The 11,750-nt window shown below is 48.1% G+C and overlaps 1 protein-coding gene across 1 annotated transcript; it reads left to right on the forward strand.

Annotated features, from left to right (window-relative positions):
• Nucleotides 1–1,105: 1,105 nt before the first annotated feature.
• LOC125317638 (spermatogenesis-associated protein 16-like) lies at nucleotides 1,106–11,750 on the forward strand. The gene is made up of 11 exons (XM_048287514.1): nucleotides 1,106–1,124; nucleotides 1,511–1,897; nucleotides 2,968–3,113; nucleotides 3,818–3,907; nucleotides 4,319–4,403; nucleotides 4,570–4,717; nucleotides 5,083–5,223; nucleotides 5,457–5,569; nucleotides 8,272–8,436; nucleotides 9,713–9,790; nucleotides 11,471–11,750. The coding sequence occupies exons 1-11, from the start codon at nucleotides 1,122–1,124 to the stop codon at nucleotides 11,675–11,677; spliced, it is 1,563 nt and encodes a 520-aa protein (XP_048143471.1). The 5' UTR covers nucleotides 1,106–1,121; the 3' UTR covers nucleotides 11,678–11,750.

Here is an 11,750-nt window from a genome sequence, read left to right on the forward strand (position 1 = left end):
TCCTGTCCCTGAGTGGGGTTCATTTCTCCGTGCCTGACTTCTGGATCCCCACTGTACCTCAGAGGAGACTTCTTTCCTCTGCTTGGTCAGTTTAACAACGTCTTTGACAGTGAACATGTACAACTATAAGAGGAATCTGATCTCAGATGGCACTGTTTAATTCTGCTGTGGTCACAGGAATCCATGTCCTAAGCATATTCAACGTGCTCAGTGCAGAAATAGATTTCATAGGTTTAAGTAGATTTTGAAATTGGTTCTCCATCAGGGAACACCCATTCTTGTTGGGATCAGAAGAGGCATCTCAGGTGGTACTTTGGAATAGGTGAAAGGGTTAAGATCACGGTACTTGTGAAAGCATTATGAAAACATAAGATACGGTGCTAAAAGTTAGCAAATGTTAGCCATAAGCTTAAGACACGGAATGTAACTTGGCAAGACAAAACTTGCAAGAATGAAGGACAAAGCTTGCTAAAACCAGTGAAGAAACTGCTGAAACAGCAGAGACTGTGCATGCCTAGAGGAGAAAGGTGAAAAGCGCACAGTGGAGAAGACACACGGCCTTCATCAAGACACCCCCTGAGGAAGACTTGAAGCCTTCCTCAGCACAACCACCAGGGAGCCCTGTGCTCTGCGTGTGCTAATGATAATGATGAGTTCCAAAAAATAGTTTGCATAACCACACCTTTTCTAAAGCAAATAATGAATATACATAAAATGTAACCGTACATGGTAATCTGCCGTGTGCCTGGGGTGGGTGTGTGCTAGGAGGAGCGATCCCCGCACAGCCGGCACCGAATAAAGCAAACGCCTGCTCTTGGACGCCGTCTCACAAGTGTGCCTAGGCTCGGTTTGGAGCGATTCATAGGACGGAATGCCTGCCCTCCTTTTAGCAGGATAAGGCAGAGAAGGAACATTAGATCTCCACTCAGGACTATGAAAAGACATTTTTTTCCCAGATACTTGCATTTTATTTCATTCTGTTTTCTTTTCTTCATTCAAGTTAATTCAATAATATGTTCCAAATCTATTTATCCCAATGCATCCAGTAAAGTTAAAAGAATGAAAGGCAACTAATTTTAACATATTGCCCCTTCATGTCACCCTATTTGGTGCTAAAATCCATGGTAAAGTGTTTTCTGAAATCACTTCTGGAAACAAAAGAAAGCTTTCCTGGGACATTTTGCAAAGGCAAGTTGTGACAAAGGGGAATGGCTTTAAGGTGAAAGAGATTTAGATTGGATTTTAGGAAGAAACTCTTGGCTGTGAGGGTGCTGAGGCCCTGGCACAGGCTGTCCAGAGAAGCAGGGGCTGCCCCATCCCTGTAAGTGTCCAAGGCCAGGCTGGACGGGGCTTGGAGTGACCTGGGATAGTGGAAGGTGACCCTGCCCATGGCAGGGGGGTGGAATGAGATGATCCTTGAGGTCCCTTCCAACCCAAACCATGCTGGGGTTCTCTGAAATGACTTTAAATCCCACGATTCTCCTCTCACCTCCTGCTCCTTCTCTTGCAGGAGGCAGAAGAGCACAAACAACGACCGCAGAGTGGCGCAGATAAAGCAGAAAGCCATGGAAATCTGTCCGGGACAAACGCAGAAACGCCAGCAGAGAGCGGCACAGGGACATTCCCGGGCCCTCCGCTTCCCATTCCTCTCTCCAGACTCAGGGAAATAGAAGCGGAGCTGATCGGCGCTGATGAGGCGGACACTGAGGCGGAGCCTGGCGAGCCGCTGATGTCTGCAGTGGCAGCAGCAGCGGGCCAGGCTCCTGCCCCAGCCGCAGGGGACAGCGTGTGGCACCGCGCTGGCGCTGCGCTCCAGGCCGCCCTGCGGGACGGCAGCGCTCGGTACACGCAGCGCGATTTCGCAGCAGCCGCGGCCAAGTTCTCCACGGCACTGGAGGTACGGGGCTAAAGGGGTGTGACCCCCCGGTAAAGCCACGGCGGGGCTGTCCCGGCGCTCCCTGGGGCAGGAATAGCAAAGGGAACCAGGAGCACCAAGCTGGAATGCTTAGGGTTGAAGAGAAATCCCGAGATGCAATTTCACCTGAGATGTGAAAATTAGGAGTTCTAAATAAACCGCAGAAGAGGGGAAGTGTTGGACTGAACCAGAGAATCTCGGGTAATTTTGTATTTTTCTCCAAGTTCTGAACTGTATTAATGTGTAGAGGAAATGGAAGTCCCATAGCATGAAAAAAATGCTCCTCTTTTTAATCCCAGCATTGTTTAATCAGCAACAAATGCCCTCTCAATACTTGGGAGTTTTCACTCTGCCCTAGATAATGTTTTCTCTCCACTCTGACTCCAATCTCTTCAGCCAGGCACTTGAAACCCTGAGAAAGGGACCGCCTGCACTTCTTTTAGCACTGTTCTGCCAAACTTCATTCAAAAGCAGTTGTCAAATACTAGGGGCTTTCCAGTTCACAAGCAACTATCCTATCCTCAAATATCCTATCCCTAACTGGCTTTTTCTACAATACTGAAGTAATTTTTTTTAAGTGATAAATATGACAGCAGCTAGTGAGTAAAATGATAAAGTATCGTCATTTTTAAGTGCTTTGTTGCCCCCTATATTCTGAAATGAGCTGTGGTAGGGACAGCACCACGGGTCACTTAAGAGGAAAGGAGGGCTTGTCTCCTCCTAAGAGGAAAGGCTGGTGAATGGACATAGCAGGAAAAGGGATGAAGAAATGAATCCCTGGGATTGCGGACAGAGTGATTGGGACATCACAGAATTGTAGGGCTGGGGCTTCTCAGCAGTCTCTTAATCCAGCTTTCCCCAGAAGCAAAAAACAAAACATCCCTGAAAGACCTTTCTGTCCTCTGTACTGATTTTTGTAATGCTGACTTTAGTTAGAGCCACAGTCTATGAGACTTGAGTTTTCTCCACTGATCAGTCACAAAAAGTATTTCCACCTAGCAGCACATGGTGTATTCTAATATTTGGAAATCATGGTTTTGTTTCATGTGCAGCTTTGCAGTAAAGGCTTTGCTACAGAGGACCCCTTGAAGTCCTCTCCAGATGATATTTCCAGGCTTGCCAGTTGGATTGAGTCAAAGCTCGTCATCTGCTACTTAAAACTGGGGCAGCCTGACCTTGCTCTGCAACATTCACACAGGTGAGAGAAAATATGGATTAGAGTCACTGCTAAGACTGAAATCCACCATGAAACAAAGACTAGGAATAACTGCAGTGCAGGAAGAACCAGTCTAATGGTGAGAAAAGAAGGATCAGGAAAACACACCTTACATGGGGCACTGGTGTTTCGATTGGACTAATGGCATCTGTTGAAGTGAAGGGTCTAATACACGGGCCAAGGTTCACCCACATTGCACCTATGCCTTGTACAAAGAGTATTTCAAAATAACTCAGGTTCACCTTCTGAAACATTCCAGATGCACAATGTTTCCAGGGAGATGGGCCAGACACCTGCTGCTCCTGCCTGGGGAGCTGGGGGTTAACAAGAACTTGTGCTGTAGCAGTTTTACTTATGCTACCTACACGCCGAAGGCAAGAGAGAATATTGCCCCTGAAACATTTCTTCTAGAATACACAAACCCCTAATGAAATTGCATTTAGGATAAAACCACAATGAAATTAACCTTTAAGTAATATTTTTAGTACTATTTTCTTCATCGACCACAGCTGGAGAGAGAGGGAGAGGGAGAGGGAGAGAGAGTTCCCCTGACATTGGAGATGTAGCATGGAGTTGTAGAGCAGAAGTGCATACAGTGTCTGCCTCAGTCACCGTTTGATTCTTAGAAGCTTTAATGACGTAAGAAACCTCAGTCTAAGCTTGTCCATTCCTCTTCTGTCTCCAAGGAGCATCATTCAGAACCCCTCTCACTTCCGCAGTCACCTGCGCCAAGCCGCTTGCTTTCGGTGCCTGCACAGATACTCGGAGGCTGCAAGGTACTTCTGCTGCTCGGGCTTCCACAGGGCTCCTCTGTATCCCTTTCCTTGCAGCTCTCGGCAGTGACGCATCCTCCGAGAGCCAGGCTTTTCCAAAATCCGTCGGAACTTTGCACTGGCTTTGTGTGTGTGATCTCAGGGGCAGCAGAGCTCCAGTCTTCCCAGTTCATGTTAACGTGAATAATCCCACTTGCGGCCCTAAATGACATCATCCAGGGCTATTTGCTGGCAAGAGTTTAGCGAGCTAAAAATGTGTTTGCTGGTACTTTTCTAAAAGTTGGACAAGGACTTGGAGTTCTGTGTAACCTTTGGTATCAACCTCACGTGACACTCTGTGAATAGGACCTCCTTTCAGTCTGGCCACAGATCCCCTTCTCTGCCTGCACACTCCTCTGCTGCTTTTGTCCTCAGGAGCGCCATGGTCGCGCAGTATCTGTACGTCTTGGCTGAAGGAGCTGGGCTGGAGACCAGTGACCTCATCCAGCTGTACTGGCAGGTAACAACTGACAGCCTGGGAAGGAATCACAGGATATGCCAAGCTGGGAGGGACCCCCAAGGACCACTGAGACCAACTCCTGGCTCATGGAGTCTCCATCCAAACGACCTGGTTGTTTTGTTTGGGTTTTTTTCACTAAGTGTCTAATTTTTTTGCCCTTTTCTAGGCTATGACTCAAGAAGCCCTTAGTGGAGAAGTCTCTTTTTCTGTTCTGTACACACCTTTTGAGAAAGAGAACAAGACTGACAAAATAAAGGAGGCCAACAAAAGCTTTGCTGAGAAGCACCCTGATTACGTGCAGCACATATTTACAGGTAACAGCAGTTTTCAGCTGCCCTTAAGCACTGTGGACTCCGTTTGTGTGGCTGAATTCAAAAGAGTTGGAGACAGTTGGAAAGTTTGAGCTGCTTGGGCTCCAGACACTGTGGGGTATTGGGCAGAATATGCTTTATCTCAGGCATCAGAAAAATGAAAGCAGTTGATGCAAAAGGCTGCAGAGCCCTAAGATTCAAAGCCCAGTGAGAGCTGGATGTGTTGGTTTTGTCATCTGTGTTTTGCAAGGTTGCTGGAGACCATTTCACTCCTTCTTTGACTTCCCTTATTTTTCTCCAAAAAAGTAACTTCTCTTACAGCTGAAAAGAAATAGGACAGTGGAAATTATTTTCCTTTCCCTATGCAGATCCTCATGGAATTCACCTGTTGCCAGAGAGGGCTGAATCTCACCCTGACCAGCAGTACTTACTGACTCTGGGCTTCAGAAACAAAGAGATTGGAAAAACCGTGGAAATGTCTGTAACTCGAAAACTGCCAGTCTTTCGAGGTATGCCAACTTGCTTAAGAACTGGCCTGGCTCAGGGGTGACCCCCACAATCCTTACTAAATGAGAGGGTGAGAGGTGTCTCAGGACCCATTCCTCCATGCCAGCCGCCTTGATGGCCCAGCTCTTCCCATCCCCTCCACTCCTCCTCCAGTTCACCCAACATCCTGCCAGATGCCCTAAAGAAAAGGGAGATGAATAAACAGCCTCTGTGGTTCTGTAATTTTGCTTCATAGGCCGGAAAAGAGCTTTCAGTCCCAGCATGGAGGAAGAAGAAGAAACATTTTGGCAGAACACTGGGAAAAGGATCGTGGCAGCCATGGCTTTTATAGGAAGCACTAAAATAAAGGTGAGTATCCCATTCCCTTTCTGGTATGTGGTGTGTGGGAAGGACGTGTGCTGTTGGGGGGTAATTCCTGCTGCACATGCTCCTCCAGTGTCCACAAATGCTCCGTGAATTGCATTAGGAACAGAGCTCCAGTGGCTTTAGACACTTTTGAAAAGGAGTCCTAATGATTTAACTGTGACCACTTGAGAATCCCTCCACATGCAATTTTTGCCAATCTTTATGGCCTTTATTAACTCCATCAAGAGTTAATCATTGCTACTTGAAACACTTCTCGTGATTGAGATCTGGATCTCTGTGGAATGAAGGATGTGAAATAATCCTCCCATCTGTTACAACCATAAGCCAGGTGATGGTAGTTACCTCTGCTCCATCCTTTCGGCCATAATGGACACAGCTTTTAGCACCCTGGCTGACAATTAGCACAAAGGTCAACAATCAAATTTGCACATAGACGAGACTGTTTTCATGCAATTCTTAAATTATTCTCTTGAAAAAAGAAACATGAGCTAGAGATCTGGGGAGGCTCTGACTTCTCTCCTCCTAGAGGGCAGTTGCTGGAGCAGCAGCAAGCACCGGAACTCAGGCACTCAGCAGAGGGAAAGGTGTGCGGGGCTTGGCCAAAAGCATCCACGCTGGGGTGAGGGAAGTGGAGTGGATGGAGGGCAGATGTCCCTGAGGAAACACAGCTGCTTCTTTCCAGTGCTTTCCTGAAGCCCTTTGCTCTTGGCTTTGGATGACCAAAAGCCCCAGTTCCCAATGTGCAGAGTAATGCAAGTGGCAGCTTTGGGAAAGGGGAGGATCTGTTCCTGCTGGGGGCATTCCCTTCGATGCACTTGGAGAAGTTACAACTACAAACAGAGTGTGGGTTGGATACTGGATACACAATAAAATCCTGGTCTTTCTGAAAGCCCCAGAAAAACTGGGGCTTTTTAATTTTTTTTTGACCCCCCACTTCTCTCTTTGCTTTTGGAGCTGAGATTTCTCTATTGCAACTACTGCAGCCTCAAAAGAGTAACAGGAAGAGAAAAAACTTTGAAATCAGGCAGGTTTTGCACTCCTCATGACTCCCCTCTTCTGTAAATTAATTTGGAGGAACAGGAACACACAGTTCAAGTGGAGATAAGCAGTGAGGTCTGGTTTCCAGGGCACAGGGAAAAGAAATTCATCCTGTCAGAGATGAGAACAGAGTGCTGCCTTAGGACTGCCCAAGCCAGTCCCCACTGTAGGCATTTACACTGCTGCCACACACCAGTATTTTCTATGAGCTTTACACCTTTACATTTAAATATTCTTGCTGAAACACAAGTGCATTCCCAGAAAAGCCAGGGTAAAACTCCAGCACCACTGAAGGCAGCAGCCAAGTGACTTTTTTTTTCAAGGAGGCTGGCACAGCAGCCCCGTGGTTTAGGCAAGGGCTACCCTGGTGCCACCTCCACAGCAGGAAGGACAGGGAACTGGGCTGAAACATGGGCCTACAGGTTCATAACCAGTCCCAGAGGTCGGTGTGGGACCTGCCATGGAGAGGAGGAAAGCCCCAGGAAAGAAGAGAGAGTCACTGAGTTGGAACAGCTGCCAGGTCCACATCCATCATCAGGGGAAACATATTCCCTTCCCCTTCAGTTTACAGAGCGTTCAGTGATCCCAGCGAGACCGAACCTCTGACTCAAGGAGCAGATGGCAGTGCCAGTTCTACCTGGGAAGAGAGATGGGCACAAAGCCAGAGCTGCTCTGCTGCTGGGGACTCGTCTCTCTTTATGGCACTGACAGAGACTGGGCCACTTTTGTTTTCTTTAATGTATTCCACAATTGTCTTCAAGCTACAAACATGATGCTGTTTTATTTCCATCACACGTAAGCTAAATTAAAAACGGCCAAACTTCAGCTACAGACTCAAGCATTACAACTTACTTGGAGAGGAAAAAATAATATATTTGGGATTTAACAGAACAAACGTTTCTTTCTGCCGCCCTCTTCCTCTTTTGCGGATGCAAACGTGCAATCCAACTTCTTGTTCTGCTCAGGTTGGTTTTGACCAAACCATCTCAGTGCTAAAGCCAAGCTCATTAAACCATGGCAACAGTTAAGAGAAGTCAATTCTGCCCCCTCGGTTTTGCAGCCACACAGCCTGGAGTTCACTACGTCATTTATACACACACTGCTCTGGCTCAGATGTGAAGGGAAAGCCTGAACATGCTTCAAGCCTGACATGTTCCTGGCTGCCTGGAGGTCAGAGACCACCTCTGTAGGTTTTAGTTCCTCCAGGGTCTGTCTTTGAAACCATAGATTGGCCTGTCTGTGCCCAAACCATGAGCTGACACCCTGCACCCTTTCCTCAGCCTCCTTCCTGAGACTGGAAAAGCCATCCAGGAAAGTCAGGTGATGTTCAGTGGAGGGGGTGATGGAAAAGCCCTTTCCAAAGGAGAAAACTGCATTCGTCTTTGTCACCTATTGTCTCCCCTTCCCATGTATCATGATGACATCTTTGTTCTCCTAGTCCTACTAGAGAGGTTATAGCAAGAAAGTCTTTTTGTTCCCTCTCTAAAGCCTGTCCCAGCAGCGTGGCCTGAAAGGTGCTGGATGGCACACTGCTGAGAGCAGGACCAGCACAAACACTGATGAGAAGCCTTGAGGCACAGGAGTCCAAGGATCAGGGTGCTCCCTGTGCCTCTCCTCTCACCTCCTCTCTTTTCCCGGGCAAACAGGATGAGCGTGGCCCATGTGCACGGGCCATCGAGCAGTTCCACCACGCCAGCCTGCTCAGCCGCCTGCAGAGACGGGAGGAACAGGCCCAGGTGATGACCCAGGCAATGGCTGAGCTGGCGACTGCTCCCTACCTGCAGAGAGTCTCTCAGGAGGATGACAAGCTGGTAGGTTTGGATTTCCAACACTTGTTTTGGCCTCTGCAAGCTGGGAGACAGAGCAGGAAGGGCCAGGGCAGAGTTCTGTATTTCCACCCTGTGCTCTGGAAGTCGTTTGTCCAATGTGGGGACCTGAAAGAGTTCTCAAATCCTCCTTCAGTGCTTTGACAGAGGAGGTGCTGATCACCTGCAAGGGTGATTGATAGAGCCACCAGGACTCACCTGTCAGTATCTATGGAAAATCCCTTCTCTGCCCCCAGAACCTCCCCAGATCAGTCTGGAAAAATGATTGCAATGATTCAGATCATGCTGCCTTGACATCTCTGACCTCAGAAGGCACCTGCAGCAAAACAGCCTGAATCCGGCTAGAGCTGAGAAGGAGAGGGGGAAAGGAGGGAAAATTGATTTTCTGTGCTGGGTCCATGCACCACATACTCCCTGTCTCAGAACAAACCTGTCTGCCTGCTCATGGTAACTTGTCAGACTTGCTGCAGAGGTGCCCCAAGACAGTGAAGAACCCATGAGAAACATGGACTGGGCCCTTGGCTGAGCCAACCCAGCTCCAGCAAGGGTCAGCAGTGGGATGATGGCTGGAGCCAACGAGGCCAAAAGTGATGGTATCCAAGGGGGTTGGGGAAAAAAGAGGGGGGGAAACATCTCCTTCTTGCTCTGCATCAGTGGCAGATGGTGTCTCTCTTCCTCCCCCAAAGGGACGCCTTTGGGGAAGCCTTGTGCCTCCAACTGTGTTGGAGCACACCCGGGAATGTTGATATCTACAGACATAGTCCCAGTAGATCTTAATTCCTTGTCATGAGTAAAATGCTTGGGAAGAGACTCCAAAACCTTTTGTTTGGATTCACTTTAACTAACTCAACATTTTGGAAGAGAATTTTTTAAAAGAGTGCAGCAATAGCACAGGTCTCAAGTACCAGCTTTTCCCAGTTTGTTCCTCAACACTGATGCTGAGGCCAGGACAGCCTGGATCCAATCCTTGCCTCTCTGTCTCTGAATTAAGAGTATCTGAACCATCTTCCAGGAGTTGGGAAGGCTGCAGGGTGAGGCAATGCCAGGACTACCCTGGAAGGGGACTGTGGGGAGTATTTTAGATCCACAAGGACGCAGTGCAAGGGCTGAAGCAAAGATGAGTTGGCTGTGCTCACTGTGTGAAAGATGAGTCACAAAATCATCAGCGTGCAAATGATTTTAATTGGGATATAATTTGTGTATGCAGAGAAATGATTTCTCTGTGAATTCCACACCAATTGTTTGTATCTCGGTGCCACAGCTGCAGTCACTGATGGCAGATGCTGTGGACATCCTCGCAGGAAGAACTGGAGAGCGTGTGTGGACTAAAATACAGAAGGTAACAGCCTGCAGCAAAGGGCAGGAGAGCAGATTGTTCCTTGGGCAGGAAATGTCCCTAACTCCGGTCTGTTCAAAAGGCAGAAAAGAGAGGATGTGCCAGGTGAAACCTGATCCCGTGCCTTGACCTCTGTCCATGCTCAGGCTTGGGAGTCAGCGAGGGTCTGAGTGCATCCCTGCTGTGCAAACAGCATCCCAGCTGTTCAGCTGCACCAGGCACTGGTGTCAGTGCAGTGTCAGGCACTGATGTCAGCAACTGATGTGCCAGATTAGTTCTTATTTGGGGGGCTGGAGCCAACACCTATTCTATAAATATGAGAAGCACAGGCAGACCATGCCAAACCACAGTTGCAGGTAGGAACATCATTCCTCTGCTGCTTCCGGGTGGCATCCCCAGCAGGGCAGACACTGCTGGATGGTCCTAAAGGAGCTGCTGTAAATCCTGCTGCTGTTCCAGTGTCCCCTTTGCCCTCACTCCACACCCCACCCATCACCTGGGACACGTTTTCCTTCCTCTTTCTGCCCTTTGTGCTCACCCAGACACCAACACTACCCCCAAAATAGAACAGGCAGAGGAATGTTGTGCAGACATTTTAATTTGGTCTCTGGCTGAAGAGTCCTGGGGGCTCAGTGGTTATGGTTAATAGCGCCAAGCCCTGCACTGGACCTTTCTATTACGGGATCAGTCTTCCCCAGACTTCCCATATGCTTTTGGCCAGTGCACGATTTCCTAGGCTTTTACTTCAACTTGTTCAAAATGAGGCTGGCACCCGGAATCCTCTCTCTGATCCTCTGCATGTTTTTATGCCAAGCACATGACAGCAAAGGCAATCCCTGAGGTTCTTTGGAGAGCCCAAAGCTTCCTGTGCACCTGTGGCCATGGATCTCTTGGCAGCAAAGGAGCCACAGCCCAGGCACGAGTGCCCATCAAGCTTCAGCAGCACTGCAGAAAACTCTTTTCCATGGCATCATGCACGGTGCTATGTGCAGCCCATCCCCTGAACAGGTCCCCTTTGCCAGCCCTGTGGGCATGAGGAGGAGGCAGAGCTTCTCTGCCAGACTCCTTGTGCCCTCAGCACCCCAGGGCAGCAGATGGAATTGTGCATCAACTTTCCTGCTTGCCTCTCTCAAAAACACATCCCCCTCACCGACCCAAACCATGGCCAGAGCGTGTGGCACAGCTCCAATCCAAGGCCAGGGCTGAGGAGCACTTTAGGGACAACTCAGGACACGGATCAATACAAGAGGAAGCCATGCTTGGATTAATTCCCAGTCCGTTCTTTTGTGCTGTGCCTGAAGAAGGCACACTGCACTGGATGCCTGTCAGCACGGCCGAGCAGGAGTTTGTTTTGGTTTTTTTTTAATTATTTCAGCTTAAAATGCAATGGGCAGATTGATTCTTTAGATTCTCCCATGATGCAGGGTTTGCATCTTGAGTGGAGCTCCGTGTGAAGGGAGTCTATTCCAGAGCAATGAAGTAACTGAATCCAAACAGAAATGGAGAAAACAAAAATAATGACAAAGTCAGGTACCACTGCTGCAGCCAGTTGCCCAAGAGGAGGCTTCATGTGTTTCTGTTTCTAATGACTATTAGTTTTGAAATAAACTAATTGCAGAAGCTTTTAAAGTTTTTATAGAGGCGAATGGAGTTGCTTGTGACACCACTTCTTTCTAATTGCAGGTGGCACTAATTGAAGAGTACTTGAGGGAAGGAGAAGAGCATTACTTAAGGACCCCACACATGCAAATACCTGGAATGGAAAACATGAACTGGACTCCAAGGGGACAGGGATATTTGAGACTGAAAAATACAAACATGTTCATTCCCAACCCACGAAGCTTGGCCACAGGGCCAAAAAAAAGACGCATAGCTTTTGCAAAAAGTTGATTTTGTAGGTATTTTGTAGCTATTGATATCAATTTGATAGATGTTAATCTTATTTTAAATTATATTAACTTGA

The sequence above is a fragment of the Corvus hawaiiensis genome, chromosome 27, assembly GCF_020740725.1.
Source record: "Corvus hawaiiensis isolate bCorHaw1 chromosome 27, bCorHaw1.pri.cur, whole genome shotgun sequence".
In the NCBI taxonomy this organism is placed as follows: Eukaryota; Metazoa; Chordata; class Aves; order Passeriformes; family Corvidae; genus Corvus; species Corvus hawaiiensis.